The following is a 21,714-nucleotide window of genomic DNA, read 5'->3' as shown; positions in this document are numbered from 1 at the left end:
AGCATAAGTTCACTTATTCACAGAATACAATGGAACTCTAAGTAGGGGTTTTAACATTTTTTCTTTCAGGTTTCAACTTGTTGGCACTTAGGTATTTTCCTAGATATGTTCTACACCACATACAGTATATGCTTATACACATACTACACAGAAAATGCCAATGACAAAGCAGAATTTAGGATGAAAGCCGTTAACTGTATAAAAATTTGAATTTTAAAATATAAAATTCAAAAAGAATAACCTCACGATGTATAAAATAAGCAATTCATTCATGTTTTATATAAAATTTAAATATATATTTATCTCTTTTTTAAGGTGCTGGAGAAAATCTGGAAAATACAATGACTGCTTTCCAACAGTGAGTATACTAAAAATCTGCTCTCAAAATATAATGTTGCAAAACTTCTTAAAAACGACACCAAACTAAATAATGTTAGCACAAAATAAAGCTCGTTCTCAGGTGTGGCAAAGTTAGCAACAATTTTAGAAGTGTTGGGAAGAAAGGTTTCAAGTGAAAAATCTGAAAGTGCTGTGTCATGATGAGAGACGCTGTACACAAAGGTGTAGTGTATACTGTATGGGTGACAAAAGTTCTCAAGTCAAGAACCATGACTCGGACAGAAGGAGAAGGCTTCAGTCCCTCGCTGATTGTCTGCAGCCGTTATGTCACACTCCATGATGAATGTCTGTTTCGCTATTTTCTAAAACACACCACTTTTTTATTTTCTGTTCATGGAGTTGTGTGAGGGCATGTTTTTTTGCACCCTGATCTGATGGGTTTATTTATACTTTTTTTTGTCATATACGTATATGACGTATTGATAGATTTACATTGTATTTTTAGGGGAATGTGCAAAACAATGGAAATTCTGTCTTAGGCCTCTTTCACACATCCTTGGAAAACACTCACGATTTTCACGGACGTGTTGAAGGTGCGTATGCCCCTCCGTGTGCCATGATTTTGGCACACGTGTGTTCTCCGTGTGCTATCCGGATAGTACATGGAGATCAGGAACTTTTTACTCACCTGTCCCCAGCGCTGCTGTCTGTGGTGCTGCTGTCTTTGGCGCTGCTGCTTCCTGGTCTGCGGTGCAGTGAATATACATGAGCATAATGAGCAGGCCCTGAAGCAAGTGGCAGCAGCGCCGAAGACACCAGCGCTGGAGACAGGTGAGTATAGAAAATCATTTTATTTTAAAGACACATGTTTTCTACAGTACGTGTCACACAGATCACACCACTGTGTGGTCCGTGTGACATCAGTGCTGCTGGAGAAAAACAGACTTGTTTCTGTGCGGAACACATGGACACGCGTGTACTCCATATGAACACACGGTCCTTTATGAGAACATTGATGTGTGCACAGACCCATTGATTTTAATGAGTCTACGTATGTCCAAGATTTCGGTACGTGTAAAATCGGTGACATACGTACCGGAATCACTGACGTATGAAGGGAGCCTTACTGTTTTTTTTTTGTTTTTTTTTTTGTTTTTTTTCAGTACTTAAAGGGAATCTGTCAGCAGGTTTTGGTACCTCATCTGAGAGCAGTATGATGTAAATAAAGAGACCCTGATTCCAACAATGTATAACTTAGATTACTGGGTGCAGCCGTTCTGACACAATCGGAATGTTTAGATTTACTCATGTAGCAAAGCTGAAAGAGCTTCCCCCACCCCAGGCTCTCTATGGAAATTGTACATTGACAGTGAGGTGTCAGTCAGAGGAGGGGTGTGCCGGACTGCCGTGTGCATGACTTTATAGTCAGAGCAATGAGAAGTCCTGCTGATTAAATAAACACAGCAAATAAATAACAAATAACAAATCCAGATCTTGACAAGAGAGGCATCGCTGAATTCTATATTTTAGGCTAAGTTCACACACTGCATTTTTTGACACTGCATTTTAGTGCGTTTTTGGCAGCAAAAAACGCACAAAAACGCACCCGCGGCAAATAACGCATGCGTTTTTAGCGCGTTTTGGTGCGTTTTTAGCTGCGTTTTTGCTCACTGCGTTTTTGTGCGTTTTTTATCAGTGAACAATGCCATTAAAGATTGTTGAAAAAAAAAAAAGAAAAAAGGTCTGATGTCATTTCCTTCTTCAGTATGTTCTTCATTCTCCACTAGTGTATGCAGGAGAGCAGACAGCTGCAGAACTACTAGGCTCAGCATGCTCCATCCAGGACTGTATGCTGGAGGGAGAGGCAGGGGGAACAGAACTACAAGGCTCAGCATACTCCATGCAATAGTGTATGCAGGAGAGCAGACAGCAGCTGCAGAACTACAAGGCTCAGCATGCTCCATCCACTAGTATATGCAGGAGAGCAGACAGCAGCTGCAGAACTATAAGGCTCAGCATCCTCCATCCAGGACTGTATGCAGGAGTTTTTTGCCCCCCCCCCCAAAAAAAATGACGTGGGCTTTGCCATATTTTTGTATTCTAGCCTGGTACAGCAGGCAGGTACGGGTTGCCACCAACCCCCAGCTGCCTATTTGTACCCGGCTGGGAACCAAAAATATAGGGAAGCCCTTTTTTTTTTTAATTATTTCATGAATTTCGTGAAATAATTAAAAAAAAATGACGTGGGCTTTGCCCAATTTTTGAGTCCAGCCAGGTACAACTAGGCAGCTGGGGATTGGAATCCGCAGTGCAGGGTGCCCAAGTTTTCTGGGCACCCCCGCTGCGAATTGCAGTCCGCAGCCACCCCAGAAAATGGCGCTTTCATAGAAGCGCCATCTTCTGGCGCTGTATCCAACTCTTCCAGCTGCCCTGATGCCGGGTGCCTCGCTGGGTAATAATGGGGTTAGGGCTAGCTGTATATTATCAGCTGGCCCTAAGCCCGAAATTCATGGTGTCACGCCAATATTAGACATGGCCACCATGAATTTCTAGTAAAGATAAAAAAAACAGAACACAGAAAAATATTTTTGTTAGAAATAAAACACAATACAATTAGTGACTCCATCTTTATTGAAATAAAGGACCTCCCTCCCCCCTCCTCAGTAATCCTGGGTCAAGGGTCCCGCGCCGTCCAATCTGGATCCAATATCGGTTTGCTGGAAGGCAAAGCGATCAGATGATGTGTCAGGTTCAAGGACGTGAATCACATCACACATCAGCTGATTGTATAAAAGCCGTTTATACAATCAGCTGATGCATCAGTGCAAAAAAACCCCAAAAAAAGACACACGTCCGTGCTGACTCCCGTCCGATCGCTGCAGGAGCTGCCGGTAATCAGAAGTCTCCTGACGGCCGGGCCGTAAGCCGGCCAGGTGGTAAAAAGCAGGCGTCACCGTGAGACTTACGATCAGCTGATGCGTCAGATGCCGCATCAGGTGACCGCATAAGGTCATCCACCGCCAGGTCCTGCAGCTATCGGATGTGCCTGGGAGCCGGCACACAGCCGGAGCGGCGGTATCGGGAGAGGAGCTGGGAGCGGACATGGCATCGGGAGTCTGCAGACAGGTGAGTATGACATTTTTTTTTTCTACTGTTCACTTTTGTTTTCGCAGCTGCTTCCACCTCCTACTCGGCCATGGCGCTGCACGGGAGCAGACATGGCACCGGACGCGAGGTGGAGGCAGTAGTAACAGTATCGGGAGGATTCACGCTTCTTTATTGACTGACAGAAGGACTCCTCTTCCTGTACATGTCACTTTACTACCCACCTCTTGCGTTTATAGCTGCGTTTTTAGTCATAGAAAAGCACTAAAACGCAGCTATATTTGCAATTTGCGGTTTTCATTGCGTTTTTGAACATCTCATTGAACTCAATGGGTGGAAAACGCAGTGAAAAACGCAAAAATAATTGATTGACATGCTGCGTTTTTGTGGGGAAGCAAAGTCATGCAGTTTTCTGAGCAAAAACGCACCCGAAAAACGCCGCGAAAAATGCGCTGTGTGAACTTACCCTTAACCCTTTCAGCATGCTGGTTTCAGATTATTCAGATTGCTTGGACCTGTCCCGCCCACAGCCATGACTCAGTCATGGGTACGGGATTGAAATAGACCAGGTGAGTGCTGCTAAGAACAGTTCTACTATTCATATGTGAGGCCGTATGGCACATTTTATAAAAATATTTTAGTGTAGGACTGCCTCAAATGAGATTTGCCGTGACGTGGCGAGGCAGCTCAAGAAATTGCAATTTTTTCCAAAAATCTCAAAATTTTTATAATAAGTACAGTTTGGAATGTTTAGTGCTGAAGTGCACATTTGGTGCTGGCTTTTTGTTTTTCTTCATTGGTTTCAGATTACGTAGCTAAACACCTGCTGACAGATTCCCTCTAACGCGGTAATTTAGTAATGTTATATTTTGTTATATCTGTCTTTTTCGAACACGACAGTGACCAAATATGTTTATAAATGTCTTTTGTTATTTTGAAGGTGCAAAGAAAGGATAATTTAACATTTTCTAGATTTTTAATTTTTTATGTTTTTAACCTTTTTTCAAAAAACAGAGAGTCCTCAGTGGTTGATACCTTTTAATGGCTAACTGAAAAGATGGTAATAATTGCAAGCTTTCGAGACTACTCAGGTCTCTTCATCAGGCATGGTATAACACAAAATCTGAAGAGTCACGTATTTATACACAACAGGACTTAGAATAGTGCAGTAAAAAAAAAAAAAAAAAAGAACAAGTTATATGAAACAGAACTATCTCTATGGCAGGGGGACAAGCTGTTCTAGCCATAAATACTGATGCAGTTCAGTGTGAAAGTTTTATTGTCCTTTGATAAGGGTCTGGTCTAGGGCTGTGACATGCTCGGATGGTCAGAGGAGCACATCTTTTAACTGATGTAAAAAGACATGAATCCATGAGACACATTCATTCCTTCTCTGAATGTGTCAAAGGTCATCATAAGTTTGTACTCCCATAGTCTCCTGTCTCTCTGGGACTTGAAGTTTCCTTTCAATACCAGCAATTTCATGTCCATGATGCTGTGGTCTGGGTTACAAAAATGTTTGGCCACAGGTAGATCCATCCTTTTTTCTCTAATTGTGTGGCGGTGAGAATTCATCCTTGTCCTGAGCTGTTGTCCTGTCTCCCCTACATACAGACCCCCAGTTGGACATTTGGTACATATAATTAAGTACACCACATTGGTTGTGGTGCAGCTGAACGTACCTGGGATCTTGTAGTCCTGATGTGATCTGGGAATCTTTATCTTGTCCGTTGTCAATATTAATGGACAGGTCTTGCATTTTTTCTGGTTGCAGGGAAATGTTCCTGTTGGTGTTGGAGAGGACAGGGAGCTTCTGACAATGATGCTTCTTAGATTTGGGGGCTGTCTAAAACACAGAAGTGGGGGGTCTGGAAAAATAGATTTTAACCGGGCATCTTTTTGCAGTAATGGTTGTAGTTTCCGTGCAGCTCCTCTAAACACCTCCAGATGTGGATTGTAGGTGACTACAAGAGGGACCCGGTTGTTCTCTTCTTTGGTTTTATAATGTAGAAGATGGTTTCTTGATATTCTGGTGGCTCTTATAATCTGGTTTTCAATTGTTCTTGGGTGGTAGCCTTGATTCAAAAAGGTTTTTCTGAGGCCCTCAAGGTGATTGTCTCTATCTGTACTGTTGGAACATATCCGATTGTACCTGATAGCCTGGCTGTATACAATAGAGTTTTTTATATGTTTTGGATGAAAACTGTCCCATTTCAGGTATGTTGGACGGTCAATTGGCTTCTTGTACAGGGATGTCTGTATTTCATTGTTCCGTAGTTTAATCATGGTGTCCAAGAAGTTGATTTCCGTGCAGGAGTAGTTGAGTGTTAGGTTGATGGTGGGATGAAACTGATTAAATTGTTCATGGAAAACATGACTGCACTATTCTAAGTCCTGTTGTGTATAAATACGTGACTCTTCAGATTTTGTGTTATACCATGCCTGATGAAGAGACCTGAGTAGTCTCGAAAGCTTGCAATTATTACCATCTTTTCAGTTAGCCATTAAAAGGTATCAACCACTGAGGACTCTCTGTTCTTTTAAACAATTTTTTTTATCTCTACTGGCTAACACGGTACAAAGATATATTTTACTTGTAACCTTTTTTCAACATTTGACATAGTACATCATATTTTGTAGTGACTTCCCACAAATGGATGTACCAGTACATCACAAGGGAAAATGATCAGTGTCAAAAGAATTTCTGAAACTGCACTAAAAATGGACTGTGTGGAGGTCAGTAAAAAAAATTACTGAAAGACTGCAAGTCCGATTGTTGTCATGGCAAGCCGAGGTCATGATGACGACCTAATGTGTCAATCAGTTACGCTAAGCCTGATAGACCATAACAGGAGCATGGTCTAAGAGGCTTCTCTCAGTGCAGCACTGACCAGTATAATGTATTGCAATGCTTGCGTATTGCAATATATTACACCAGCGATCATAATAATAAAAGAGTAATAAAAGTTAATGTTCCATATAAGTAAAAAAGTAAAAACAAAAAATTGGACAAATTTTTTTTTTTTTTAAATCAGCCAATAAAGAACAACAAAATGATAATAAAATATATATTTATGTAACAAAAAAAGAAAATACACACATTTTGTATCTTCACGTCCAGAACAACACACTTTCTGAAACTGTCACAGTTAACCGCTTCAGTGAACACCGTAATTTTTTTTTTTAAAGTCTTCATACAGCTGAAGAAAAACTGGAATAAAATGAGATAAAAAGTCATATGTAAATAAAAATGGTATCACTAGTGTACATGGGTGATGATGGTCTGACCTGAAGTGTGTAATCAAAGGACTTATTATGAAAGTAGAAAAGTGTTGTATTACTTATTACCTCCAAGATTTGAGTTATTCTACTGTATATCATATGTTGCATATCCTATAACTTGTAAACATGTTCTTTATTCGAATAAAATCTGATTTACACAAAAAATGGTATCACTAAAAACATTATCTTGTCTCACAAATAAACAAGCCGCCATACAGCTCCATCAGCACAAAAATAAAAAAGCTCTCAAAATACAGCAATACAAAAACTATTTTTTCTTTTATAAAATTGATTTGTGATGTAGTTGTGGGTTGTAGTTTTGAAAATGGGGTCACTTTTGGGGGGGTTTCCACTGCTTAGGCACATCAGGGGCTCTGCAGATGCAACATGGCGTCCGCTATCGATTCTAGACAATTTTGCGCTCCAAAATTTAAATAGCGCTCGTTTCATTCCGGGCCCTGCCGTGTGCTGAGTTTTCCTCCACATATCGATTATCCCTGTACTCAGGAGAAATGATATCATTTTTTGGCGAATTTATCAAATACCGTATGTTTTCTTGTTCAGTTTTGCTTTCGCTGATCATTGGAATTTTGTACCTTGTAGGAACATTGTGAAAATACATTTTCCACCCTTGGGGTTGGAAAAGACATGCCTGGAACCATTGTTGCTAATCTCTTCTATTTTGGTAGTTATTACGTAACAATAGCACATGCTTGAGGGGAGTTGTCAGCATTAAACTCTAGGGATGGTACTGTTTCTAAGTATGACATGCAAGAGGCACATTTTGGGTTAACAATATCTTCCTGAGAGTTGCCCACCCCTTGTCTTTCTAATAAGCAGAGTGGCATGATATAAGAGCTTAATGGTGTCCTAGAGCCGCCAATCAGTGGCAAGAGATGCGCAAAGTGCTGCAGGCTTTCTGATCCCCAGCTCCACTGATTACACATCTCTCTATCATCAAGTTTATATTAATAAAAGAGCAGAGTAAGCCTTAGGACAGATCGTATTATAGATATTTTGTAAGAAAAAGAGTCCCTAGGTGACTGAGAACATACAGTGTATCTCCTTCCTGAACAGTTCTACCCAGAATATATCTTCTTCTGTTTAATCCAGTGCAAATAAACCAGAATAATATTTTATAAACATTGTATCTACAGAACTTTCACCAGGGATCTCAGAGCCAACAGTTGCTTAGTCACTTGATGCAGTGTTTAACCCCTTCACCCTCGGTGATGTTCCGTTTTTCGTTTTCATTTTTTCCTCCCCGTGTTCCAAGAGCAATAACTTTTTTATTTTTCTATATTGCTATTGCACAATTGTTTTTTTTCTACATATTCACTATGTGGTAAAATTACGAGTTCGTAGATACCAAACATGTATAGTTTTACTTTTATCTAAGTGGTAAAAAACCTCAGAAATTTGTCCAAAACAAGAATTGTGCTTTTGTTGCCATTTTCCGAGACCCGTAGCGTTCTCATTTTTGGGGTTCTGGTTCTCAGTGATGGCTTATTGTTTGCATCTTGAGCTGGCGTTTTTAATTATAGAATTTTCGCATAGATGCAATGTGTTGATCGCCTGTTACTACATTTTAATGTGATGCTGCAGCGACCAAAAAAACGTAATTTTAGTGTCTGGAATGTTTTTTCGTTATGCCGTGTACCGATCAGATTAATTGATTTTATAATTTGATTGATCGGGCATCTCTAAACTTTGTGATACGAAATGTGTGTATTTTTTTGTTATTATTGTTTTATTCTCAAGGAGGTGATTTGAAATTTTAAGGTTTTTTTTAAAACTTTTTTTCTACTTTTTTTTTTTTTTTACTTGTCCCCCTAAGGGACTTTGTAATTGATCAGAGCAATTCCTCAGCATCACAATGATCAGCAGAAATGCTGTGTTCCTGTGAATGCCCGCGCTCTGCCGGCATTCACAGGAAGGGAATCATAACAGCGACAGGGTCATCTTCTGATCCGATGGCGGTGGAGAACAGTGTGGTCCCTGCTGGAGCGCGTTAGATCGTGCTTTCAGAGTTTGACAGCACAATCTAAGGCGTTAACAGGTGCGGGTGGATCTCTGATCCACCTGTGCCTTTTAGCTGCAGTTGTCTGCTGATCAGATCAGCAAATATGTGCAAGGATTACCGCAGGTACCAGCGGTAACCGGGGGGTGCCGACCTACCACGTACATATACTTTGAGGGGTTATGAAGGGGTTATAGCAACATAATATCTGAATTGCACCCCCATTTTAATACCATTGCATACTGGCCTTTGTTTGGAGGGTGAATAAACATCCCTTACAGAGCAGAAAAAAAAAAAACAGGGAATGAGAAGAAAAAACGGGGAAAGAGTGGAGAGTCCTGAATGAATACCTGCAAAAAACAAAATGAAGCCTAAATAATAAGGTCAGGGCATATGGGCAGTGGATACATGAGGATGGGCTTAATTGATTCAAGGTAGGTTGCCATATTTTAGGAAATTTATCATGTTTATATCTATTAAGATGGTAGAAAAGTTTGTTTTTTTATTATGAAAAGCATGTCCTTTCTGGACTTGACCTCTTGTGACTGGAAATTCCATTTCTTCCATTAATGGGGTACAAACAGTTATGACGCCAAGAGTAGCAATAGAGGAGGCAAAATTGCCTTTGTGTGAGTTCTGGTGCTTCTTGGTGCATAAGAGCAACGCAGAGGTTACACCAGATAACGGCTCTCAAAAAGTCTGTGTATCACCTAATAAATGCTGAACCAGAAGAAAACTATGTTAGGACAGGTCCACCAACTATGCAACATGTCCCTAGGGTCAGACTCGAAAGCAAAGAACAGGGTCACAAGGTTTATTAGAAGTGTAGTAGAAAAAAGGAGCACTGCACTTCCATCCAATAAAAAAGTTTGTTTCAAGGGTTAGTTGTGCTTTTAACTTCTATTAACTCTTAATTAGTCGGGTGGGGTCCTTTGGATCCCAAGTGAGTTTGTTTCCATGTCCACAAGTATGGAAAGTAAGTAACTGTTAGTTTTAGTAGCTTTCTAGCTTGGGTACCCCACCCTCCTCAGTGCATTGCGAGATGCTGCATCACCTACATTTGCCACAGCTAGGTCCTTATGACTAATGATGTAATTATTTTGGCGCAACTAACTAAAAGTTAAAGGGGTGTCCACTATGATGTTGATGACTAACCGTTAGTATAGATATAGATTGGCAACCTCAATGATAAGCTGTTGCAAGTTCTAGAAGTGCAGATCATATATTCATAGTTATCCCCTCCTCCTGTTAGAATTAGCATAAGTATTATACAAATGAGTCTCTTTGTCTCTTGCAGGACCTGTGTGAGGTCATACCCATGTGACCAGAAGGGGCGGGGCCTCAGCCAACAAAGCTGGATATCAAGTCACATGGGTATGACCTCACTCAGGTCCTGCAAGAGACAAAGTGACTCATTTGTATAATGCTTATGCTAATTCTAACAGGGGGAGGGGATAACTATGAATATATTATCTGATCCTTTGCAGCTGTCACTCAACAAGCAGCTAATTTTATAAACTTAACTTTTTTGGATTTCAAAACCTATATATCCGAGCTGATCACTGCAGTTATGTAGAGAATCAGCCTGATAGTGCCAGTAGAGCACTGGCTTTAGGTTATATACGAAAATCCTGGTGATTGGTTCCTTTTAAATGTATAGTGTAGAGTCAAATAGAGCCTCATTCCTGTTGATTAGGTTTTTTTTGTGACTTTTATCCTTGTGCAAATGATAAAGAGGAAGTTATATTTGTCTTCACACATCGATTTTGGTTAAAGCTCTATGTTTTTAGTTCTGTTTTTATGTCGTGGTTTTTTTCTTGTGAATAGTCAGAAGATAAAAACACACTGCATACAAAGATCAGTGTTGGTGGGGAAAACAGACGTTTAGGTCCCGCCTGAGAATGTACCCGAACTGCAATTTTTCGGAGGAGTTTCCTTTCAGCCTGGAACGACCTGAATTTTCTGGCAACTAGAGATGAGCGGACCCCGATTAGTTCAGTTTCGCGGATTCAGCTTGACTTCAGATTTAATTTGATTTGGGACCTGGACTTGACCCAAACTTTATTTGAAGTCACTGATTGTCAGTTTGGGTCTCTGCCCACGTACAGCCAACCATAAGCAGAACACTTCCAGGTAGGGAGGGTTGGGTTTTTTTAACATATTTTTTTGTGTTTGTGCACACTACATCCGATAACGCTGATTTTACACCCAGTGCAAAATGTTCAAACACTGCAAGTGGCTCTCACTGGGCCGGGTACCGAGCATACCTGAGCACAGTGCTGCTCACTCGAGTGGTTTGCATACGTAAAGCTGTGTCGGTATGACACCAAACTTTACATTTTAGGTTCTCTCATCTCTACTGGCAACCGCATCTAATAATTCAGGACAGTAACTGCAAATCTGGGACAGTTGACAAGTATGCATTTTTGCAGTGTTGCTGTTGTAATATTACTAAGATTTTTGGCTTTTGGTTTCAGAAGAGCATTGTGAGATATATACACTAATGGGATTTTCCATGGAGAAGAGTTTTTGTTACCTGAGCAGACCATTTTAGTAGCACAATCAACAATAGTTGTAGAGGTTTTCAGAAAATACAAGTACATGACCTATCCTTAGAACAGGCCATAAATGCGGGATTGGTGGAGTCACCAAATCAAATAGGCGGCATCCCTCTCTGGAGCACAGCTACCACTGGAATATTTATCCGCACTTGCAGCTGTGCATGGTGCCACATTTCGGCCCCATTCTCATAATAATTGATAACAAGTATTATTGTATGTGGCCACTTTACCAGATGTATCATGCTTAGTGATGGGCGAATAGTAACTAATCGTGTTCGGATTATTCGGAACAAATTCCAAAGTACTATTCCAGTATTCATCACGAATAACGAACCTAATGCAACTCCATGGAGAACCTGAGCATTTTTCGTGAAGATTTCCCAGAAAAATGCTCAGCACTTTGCATAAAAATGCTTACTATGAATTTTTGGGGTTTCTGCCTTTCTCTAGACAATGTAAACAGAAGTGTACACACAACTCCACTTTTCTGTTAAATCAACTATTTATTTGTTATGAACAAAATCAGATATTGTATACTTCCATATTCTATAAATAGTTTTTTTATGATTTCTTAGTAGTAACATTCTTACAGAGTAGACTTATTATTTCCTGTTTATTTTTTTTATTTTAGTTATAAAGTTGTACTTGTGTAAAACCATACATCTGGCACAACCATGTTATTGCAAAAATAAAGCCTAAAGTACTGTTTAATACTGAACTATTTCACTGATACTGTATCTATATTAATAAAAAAAAACAGAAGTGTTCTTTGCAGGAACTTTACGACTATTAATATCCCTTTATATTTGCATATACTGAATGTTTGCTGAAACATTATGGTTGTTTTTTTTGCATGTTCTGGTTTAGTAGCTATCAGCTGTTATTTTGTTAGGCTATCCATTGATATTTGCTACAATTGGAGCTCACCTAGATCTGATAAGACCCAGTAGCTCCCATACTTGGTAGCAATTGAGTGGTCTTTGGATCAATCGTTTCATTAATGAGACTTAGGGGTACTTTGCACACTACGACATCGCAGGTGCGATGTCGGTGGGGTCAAATCGAAAGTGACGCACATCCGGTGTCGCTGTCTACATCGAGTATGTGAATCTTTTTTACTCTGATTAACGAGCGCAAAAGTGTCGAAATCATCGGTGTAGCGTCGGTCATTTCCATAATTTCGGAAGGACCGATGTTACGATGTTGTTCCTCGTTCCTGCGGTAGCACACATCGCTGTGTGTGAAGCCGCAGGAGCGAGGAACATCGCCTTACCTGCGTACCGGCTGCAATGAGGAAGGAAGGAGGTGGGCGGGATGTTTACGTCCCGCTCTTCTCCGCCCCCCTGCTTCTATTGGCCGCCTGCCGTGTGACGTTGCTGTGACGCCGCACGACCCGCCCCCTTAAGAAGGAGGCGGGTCGCCGGCCAGAGCGACGTCGCAGGGCATGTAAGTGCGTGTGAAGCTGCCATAGAGATAATTTTCACTACGGCAGCTATCACAAGATATCGCAGCTGCGATGGGGGCGGGGACTATCGCACTCGGCATCGCTACCATCGGCTTGCGATGTCGTAGTGTGCAAAGTGCCCCTAAAACTACAGGTTAGATAATGTCATCCAAAAGCTCATTTGTCCGGTATCTGTTTCTCCCAACTCTCCCTATAGTTTTAAATGTTTGTCTCGTGTTTTCAGTGGGGATAGGGAAGAAAGCAGCAGCCACAGAACTTTAGCATTGGCTTATCTGCAGGACAAAAAAAATCAGGTGGTTAAATTCAAACTGCACCATTGTTCTATGAATGTGACCCCTATACTTATTTGATAACTAGTGTCCTCGCGCATTTAGTCTAATACAGCGGGACAAATAAGTATTGAGCACGACACCAATTTTCTAAGTAAATATATTTCTAAAGGTGCTATGACGTGAATTTTTTACCTGATGTCGATAACAACCCGTCCAATCCACCCAGGCAAAAAAATCAAATCATAGATGTCTGTAAATTTAGTTTTGTGTAATAATGAGAAATGACACAAAAAAAAGTATTAAACACATGAAGAAAGAGAGGTGAAAAAAAGCCTTGGAATGTCATGATACCAGCTGAAATCTATCAATAATTAGAAAGCAATCCTGCCACTTAGTGAAAAATAATATCAGCTGGTTCAACTGATGACCTATAAAAAGGTGTCTCATTACCAAGGTGTAACAAGAAACATCTCATGATGGGTAAAACCATTGAGCTGTTACAAGAACCTTGCAAACTTATTGTTGCAAAACATACTCATGGTATTGGTTACAGAAGAATTTCTAGACTACTGAATGTTCCAGTGAGCACTGTTGGGGCCATAATCTGGATGTGGAAAGAATATAGTTTCACCATAAACCGGCCACAACCAGGTTCTCCCTGCAAGATTTCAAACAGAGCAGTGAAAATAATTATTAGAAAAGTTGTCCAAGAGCCAAGAACCACCTAGATATAAGAAAAATATGGATGTTTATGGAATAAAACATTGGATCATAGATATCAAGGTATAGGGGTTTTTTTTTTAGCTTCCTGTGACCTACATGCTGATATAGATGGCTTAAGAGGATTGATCCTACTGACAGATTCCCTTTAAAGTTATGTCCAAAGGCACAAACAATACAATTGTTGCCCTCGTGCTCAAACAGTATGGAACTTACTAAAAACCATCCCTAGTCATCATCCTCTTCCCCTCCATCTCTGTTCTCCCGCCTTCTCACTATCCTCTGTAGTAAGGTATTAGCCTGTTTCATCTATATATCAATGCACCATGATCCCAGGTATTTGGTTTGTACCCCACATTGTCAGTGACCCTCTGACATACAAGAGAGGGCGAGGCAGTTCCCTAAGATGTGCAGCTATTATGCATTTCTGAAAAACAGCCTATCAACCAGGATCTCAAAACCTTCGCCTCCATTTTGGCTACTAGGGCTAATTTACTAAGGATAAAAAAATACTAAATTAATCGTAAATTAATTTCTTGCATTATCTGGGGCATAGTCTAGACTTTCATCGATGGGATGCAGTTGATGGGCATGGGCAACTGAAAAAAATCCAACTCTGCCGAACTTTTCGACAGATATCAACTGTGGGTCAGCAGCTGTATTACTCACTTATGGCACGACAAAGTGCAGACGGTTGGCAGAAAAATGGTGTAACCCAACTTTTCAGCTGTCTAACATCTCCAAAATGGTCAACTTTACTTTTCGGAGTTAGTTTTGCCTGACTTGTCAAAACACAAATTTTGGTACACCATTATATGATCTGTATAAGTAATTACCTGTGGTGTCTCTAGGTCAGAATTTGTATTAAAGTGAACCTGTAACGTAGAAAAATGCTATTAGCCTGCAGATTTGGTGTTAATCTGCAGGTTAATAGCATTCTAAACCTGCCCGGCGCCTGCACATTAAAATCCGCTGCCGGGAGGAAATCAACTTTAATCCTCCCTGCAGTGTTCTGGTTTCAGTAATGAGGGTGACGCCGGTGCAGCTCAGTCCCCGCTCTGTGTATGGAGAGCAGTGGCTTGTAACCACACCACTGACACTGATTGACAGCCGCTCTGCCTTAGAACCAGCTGTCAGTCAGTGCTGGGGACGTGTTAAAGCCGCTGCTTTCCATACACAGATCGGTGACTGAACTCGTGCCATTGCCGCCCCCTTGACTGACACCTGAACGCTGCCATAGGGATTAAAGTTAATTTCCTCCTGCCAACGGCGTTTAACGTGCAGGCGTCGGGCAGGTTTAGAATGTTATTAACCCCATATGTGTAGGTTAATAGAATTTTTCGTCTTGACAGGTTTCTTTTAAGAGTGTCAATGAGTGAGGTATATAGATATTGATAATATACATTATGCATTATTCTTTTAATGCTATGATGATCATACACTATGCAAGAGAAAGTTTTAATCTGACAACTAACATTATTTATTTCTACCTTGCAGCGCGGTCAACCTTGGAACAGATATGCTAGAACTTGATTGCCATCTCACGAAAGATGAAGAGGTTGTGGTGTCTCATGATGGTAACTTGAAGAGATCGACTGGTGTTAATGTCAATATATCAGAGACGAACTACAGTGTGAGTATTGATATATTGATGTGACGTGTTCACTGTATGACTCCCATTAGCGCTACTATCATCATTATAGAACTACTATAGGTAGATATTAGTATTGTTTCTTGTTGGTGTTATTAACTTGCCATTATAATTATCTATAAATATTATCATTAATTAAAATTATACAACAGTAGCCAAAACTATTATTTGATTAATTCAATTTTTTATGTGATCCAAAATATCCTTTATTTATTCATTTTTTATTAATTCATTTTTTTGTACTTTTAAATGCTTTATAGAAATATACTAACACATATACTGTATAATTACATTCGTTCACCCAAGATACACTATTACCCTTTAAAGCACAAACTAGAATTTCATTAGCTGATTAAGGGTAGCCCAAAACTAACCTAGATTTAACCCTAAATAACTACCTATTTAGTGTAATAATATTGCTTTTGTAATACACTTTACTTAAAAATTCCCTGCCGTTCCATCTCTACTTTTACTGCTACACTAAAAGCAGAGACCAGCCTTGTCCAAAAATGAATGTCAATTCTGAGGGTGGTCTCTGTATTTCTTGCTCTCTGAGGTCTCTCCTTACAATACACAGTGACAGTGCGCTCACTTGCCGGCTCATCACTTCTCATCAAAGTTTGTGAGGGAGCGCACTGTCACTGTGCATTACAAGGATTATTGCAAAGTGACAATTGCTACTGAGCATATGTCGGAAATGACAATCTATACATGCTCAGTATAGCAGGGACTAGGCCAGCCCCTGAAATGGATGTCATTGATGACGCTAAATCTATGTGCGCACGTTGCGTAAATACATGCAGTTACGCTGCGCTTTGTAGCGCAACGTGACTGCATGAGTCCTGTGTCCCCTGCACAGTCTATGGAGATTGTGCAGGGGCCGTGCGCACGTGGCGTTTTAGAGCGCAGCGCTTCGGCTTCTGCCGAAGCGCTGCGTTCTAAGAAGTGACATGTCACTTCTTCCGTGCGCTTTGCCGGCAGCTCCTGCTCTGTCTATGGGAGGAGCTACAGGCAGAGCGCATGGAATCGGCTTTTTTTTTTCTCACTACGGACATTTCTGCAGCGATTTAAAGCGCACATGTGCTCTTCAGATCGCTGCAGAAATTTCTGCAGTGACTGTACGCAACGTGCGCACATAGCCTTATTCTCAGGGTGGGTACAGAGGCTTCAGCAGTGGCCAGAGCCTCTGCCCCTGATTAGGCCTCGTTTCATTATCCCAGCGTGTACTGGGGATTCTCAAACTAAATGTTATCAAACGGGAAGCTGGCAAAAAAAAATAAAATAAATAAATCAGTTGGAGAAGAAAAAAAACAGTAGAGAATTCTTACTTTAGAATATTACATTAAATTGACATTTGGGTTTTAATTAGTGTTAGTTTAAGATTATTTTTTAAAAATCTACGAAAAAAATAGAAACTGTTTCTTTTACCTATTCTTGTGTTTCTCTAACACATCTCCATTTACATCATATACTGTATATTCTTTACATATTTGTTTATTTCTTATTAAACAGATGGATTTTGTGTTTCTTCTCAAAAGTGTATTTCTCATTTGTGGCCATTCAATTACCGTACTATATTGAAGAAAAAAACAAAAAAGACAGCTGAACTAAAAAATGGCATGTATTATAAGATGTGCACTGCACTAAAAATTCCAAACTGTACTATTTTAAAATTTACAATTACTATATTAGGGTAAGTTCAGACAGTACGTTTTTCGCTGCGTTTTTGCACGTTTTTCGGGTGCGTTTTTGCTCAGAAAACTGCATGAATTTGCTTCCCCAGCAAAGTCTATAAGTTTTCATTTTTGCTGTCTGCACACAGCGTTTTTTTTTAGCTGCGTTTTTGTGGGCACCACAAGCGCAGCATGTCAATTATTTTTGCGTTTTCCACCCATTGAGTTCAATGAAATGTTCAAAAACGCAATGAAAGCCGCAAATTGCAAATATAGCTGTGTTTTAGTGCGTTTTTATGACTAAAAACGCAGCTATAAACGCAAGGGGTGGGTAGTAAAGTGACATGTACAGGAATAGGATTCCTTCTGTCAGTAAACACAGAAGTGTGAATGCTCCCGGTACCGTCACCGCTGCTTCCATTTCCCGCCCGGTGCCATGTCCGCTCCCGTGCAGGAGGTGGAAGCGGCTGCTAAATGAAAAGTGAACAGTAAAAAAATCTTATACTCACCTGTCTGCAAACTCCCGGTGCCATGTCCGCTCCCAGCTCCTCTTCCCAGTACCGCCACCCTCGCTCCGGCTGTGTGCCGGCTCCCAGGCACGTACGATAGCTGCAGGACCTGGCGGTGATCACCTGATGCGGTCACCTAACGCATCAGCTGATCGTAAGTCTCACGGTGACTGATTCACCGGCGCTTGCAGTCAGTTAATGACAGCTGCAGACAGGCCGGGGTGATCTCCGGAGTTCAGATGAGAGCACCGGAGATCACCCCAGCTGTCTGCAACTGTCATGAACTGAACCGCAAGTGCCGGGGAATCAATCAATCACTCGGCGCTCGCTGTAAAGTCCAGGCTGCACGCCGGAGCTCAGGTGAGAGCTCCGGAGTGCACTGCAGGTACCTGAATCCAGGCCTGGCATTACTGGAGTTTCCTCCGGTAGCCAGTCCGACGCTGCACAGACGTGTGTAGTTTTTTTTTTTGTTTGTTTTTTGCACTGATGCATCAGGTGATTGTATAAAAGCCGTTTATACAATCAGCTGCTGTGTCATGTGATTCAGGCCTTGAACCTGACACATCATCTGATCGCTTTGCTTTCCAGCAAACCGATCAGATGATATTGGATCCGGATTGGACGGCGCAGGACTCTTGACCCAGGATTACTGCGGAGGGGGGTTCTTTATTTCAATAAAGATGGAGTCACTAATTGTGTTGTGTTTTATTTCTAATAAAAATATTTTTCTGTGTGTTGTGGTTTTTTTTTTTTTTTTCAATCTTTACTAGAAATTTATGGTGGCCATGTCTAATATTGGCGTGACACCATGAATTTCGGGCTTAGGGCCAGCTGATAATACACAGTTAGCCCTAACCCCATTATTACCCAGCGAGCCACCCAGCATCAGGGCACCTGGAAGAGTTGGATACAGCGCCAGAAGATGGCGCTTCTATGAAAGCGCCATTTTCTGGGGTGGCTGCGGACTGCAATTCGCAGCGGGGGTGCCTAGAAAGCTTGGGCACCCTGCATTGCGAATTCCAATCCCCAGCTGCCTAGTTGTACCTGGCTGGACACAAAAATTGGGCGAAGCCCACGTCATTTTTTTTTAATTATTTCATGAAATTCATGAAATAAAAAAAAAAGGGCTTACCTATATTTTTGGTTCCCAGCCAGGTACAAATAGGCAGCTGGGGGTTAGGGGCAGCCCGTACCTGACTGCTGTACCCGGCTAGCATTCAAAAATATGGCGAAGCCAACATCATTTTTTGGGGGGGCAAAGAAATCCTGCATACAGACCTGGAAGGAGGATGCTGAGCCTTGTAATTCTGCAGCTGCTGTCTGCTCTCCTGCATGCACTAGTGGATGGAGTATGCTGAGCCTTGTAGGTCTGCTCCCCCTGAATCTCCCTCCAGCATACAGTCCTGGATGGAGCATGCTGAGCCTTGTAGTTCTGCAGCTGTCTGCTCTCCTGCATACACTAGTGGAGAATGAAGAACATATTGAAGAAGGAAATGACATCAGACCTTTTTCTTTTTTTTTTTTCAACAATCTCTAATGGCAATGTTCACTGATAAAAAACGCATAAAAACGCAGCAAAAAATGGAACCAAAATTCGGTAAAAACGCATGCGTTTTTTGCTGTGTTTTTTTGCCGCGGGTGCGTTTTTGTGCGTTTTTTGCGTCAAAAAACGCACAAGAAAGCAGCGTCAAAAAAACGCAGTGTGTGAACTTAGCCTTACTCCAACTCTTTTTGATCTGATATTTTTCTCACCTTGGATCAAAAGGTAAGAAAGCATACTTTGAAAAGCTAGCCGGGGTTCATGCGCCTCAGATAACTAGTCTAAGAGGCCAGTCCTTTGCAGCTTCTCCCCTCTCTTTTAGATTGACAGGTCTCTCTCTATTAGTCTATAGAGTAGCCAGGGATCTGCCTCTTGGACTTATCATCTTGATCCCTGGTTGACTTTTCAGACCATGTTTTCTCCCAAATGTCAAAAAGTGTCAGAGTAAGGCGGGCTTTGCACGTTGCGACATCGCAAGCCGATGCTGCGATATCGCACGCGATGGTCCCCGCCCCTGTCGCAAGTACGATATCGTGTGATAGCTGGCGTAGCGAAAATTATCGCTACGCCAGCTTCACATGCACTCACCTGCCCTGCGACCGTGGCTCTGGCCGGCGACCCGCCTCCTTCCAAAGGGGGCGGGTCGTGCGGCGTCATAGCGACGTCACACGGCAGGCGGCCAATAGCGGCGGAGGGGCGGAGATAAGCAGGATGTAAACATCCCGCCCACCTCCTTCCTTCCGCATAGCCGCCGGCGGCAGGTAAGGAGATGTTCCTCGCTCCTGCGGCTTCATACACAGCGATGTGTGCTGCCGCAGGAACGAGGAACAACATCGTACCTGTCGCGGCACCGGCATTATGGAAATGTCGGTGAATGCAACGATGATACGATAACGACGTTTTTGCGCTCGTTCATCGTATCATCTAGCATTTTCACAGTACGATGTCGAAAGTGACGCCGGATGTGCATCACTTTCGATTTGACCCCACCGACATCGCACGTGCGATGTCGCAACGTGCAAAGCCGCCCTTAAACATTTAGTGACTAGGCTAAGGGCAAAGTTTCACCGCTCATCACAGCCCAGCATCGCTCGTGTCACCTTCCAATTCCAGAAGTTGATGATATCACAGGACATTAGAGGTCACTGCGGCCCGGGTCACGTAATGGGGGATGAGCGGACAGCGATAGTGCCGTTCACAGGCAGAATTCACAGCAGAGGGTATTTAGAAAAAGCCTTTTGTTTAAGGTTTACGTTGATATGGCGACTATTCTTTGTAGTGGACCACCCCTTTAATTCCATCCGGCAAGCTGCTGTTCTTATATAGTTTTTTTTTCCTTCTTGACTGTGTTTTGCTTATCTACTTCACATCATTGAATTTCAGAAGTAAATGGCAGTGAAACACCTGTGATAAAAGTGAATTAGAAGTTATAAGCATTGCAACTGGGTGCCAATGTTCTGTGGACTATTATTTAGTCACTATTGATTCATGCTTATGTCAAATACGTATTGGACAAAATGCTGCTGTGTGTACTGTACTGTCTGCAATCCACACCACAGTCATCTGTCAGGAAGTGCTACATGCAGCCTGACTTTTGAACTCTTAAAGCAATCTACATAAAAGAAAAAAGGCCATCATATTTACCAACACAGGCCACAAAACTAAAGCACTTACAGGATACAGCAACCCCCCTTTTATAAAGGAAGAGGCAACACAGGTGTAAAATACTGACAAAATAACCACATCCACCATTCATACTGATCTGCCTGGTATTACAATTGTTCATACAACAAGGGCGCCAGTCACATACAGTGCCTTGCGAAAGTATTCGGCCCCTTTGAAATTTTCAACCTTTCCCACATTTCAGGCTTCAAACAAATATAAAAAAAAAATAATTTTATGGTGAAGAATCAACAACAAGTGGGACACAATTGTGAAGTTCAAAGAAATGTATTGCTTATTTTAAACTTTTAGAAAAAATAATAAACTGAAAATTGGGGCGTGCAATATTATTTGGCCCCTTTAAGTTAATACTTTGTAGCTTCACCTTTTGCTGTGATTACAGCTGCAAGTCGCTTGGGGTAGGTCTCTATCAGTTTTGCACATCGAGAGACTGAAATTCTTGCCAATTCTTCCTTTGCAAATAGCTCAAGCTGAGTGAGGTTGGATGGAGAGCGTTTGTGAACAGCAGTTTTCAGCTCTTTCCACAGATTCTCGATTTGATTCAGGTCTGGACTTTGACTTGGCCATTCTAAAGCGGGCTTTACTTGCTACAATATATCTTACGATGTGTCGGCGGGGTCACGTCGTAAGTAACGCACATCCGGCATCGTAAGTTATATTGTAACGTGTGACAGCTACGTGCGATTGCGATTGAACGTTAAAATGTTCATCGCATGCACGTCGTTCAATTGCTAAAAATTTAACGTGAGGTTGTTCAATGTTCCCGAGGTAGCACAGATCGCAGTGTGTCACACCTCGGGAACGATGAACAGATCTTACCTGCGTCCCGCGGCTCCCGCTGGTTATGAGGAAGGAAGGAGGTTGGCGGGATGTTTATGTCACGCTCCTCTCCGC

At 41.6% G+C, this 21,714-nt stretch overlaps 1 protein-coding gene across 1 annotated transcript in view; it reads left to right on the top strand.

Moving 5' to 3' along the window:
* The window catches only part of GDPD1 (glycerophosphodiester phosphodiesterase domain containing 1), a 152,237-nt gene that overhangs the window by 78,664 nt on the left and 51,859 nt on the right, over positions 1 to 21,714 (top strand). Inside the window, exons 2-3 of the mRNA XM_075335398.1 lie at positions 316 to 358; positions 15,262 to 15,397. Of these exons, the coding sequence (XP_075191513.1) occupies positions 316 to 358; positions 15,262 to 15,397 (179 nt within the window). The remainder of the gene's footprint in view (positions 1 to 315; positions 359 to 15,261; positions 15,398 to 21,714) is intronic.

Source organism: Anomaloglossus baeobatrachus, chromosome 2, assembly GCF_048569485.1.
Source record: "Anomaloglossus baeobatrachus isolate aAnoBae1 chromosome 2, aAnoBae1.hap1, whole genome shotgun sequence".
Lineage (NCBI taxonomy): Eukaryota > Metazoa > Chordata > Amphibia > Anura > Aromobatidae > Anomaloglossus > Anomaloglossus baeobatrachus.
This window is presented reverse-complemented; position numbering and strand designations above follow the sequence as displayed.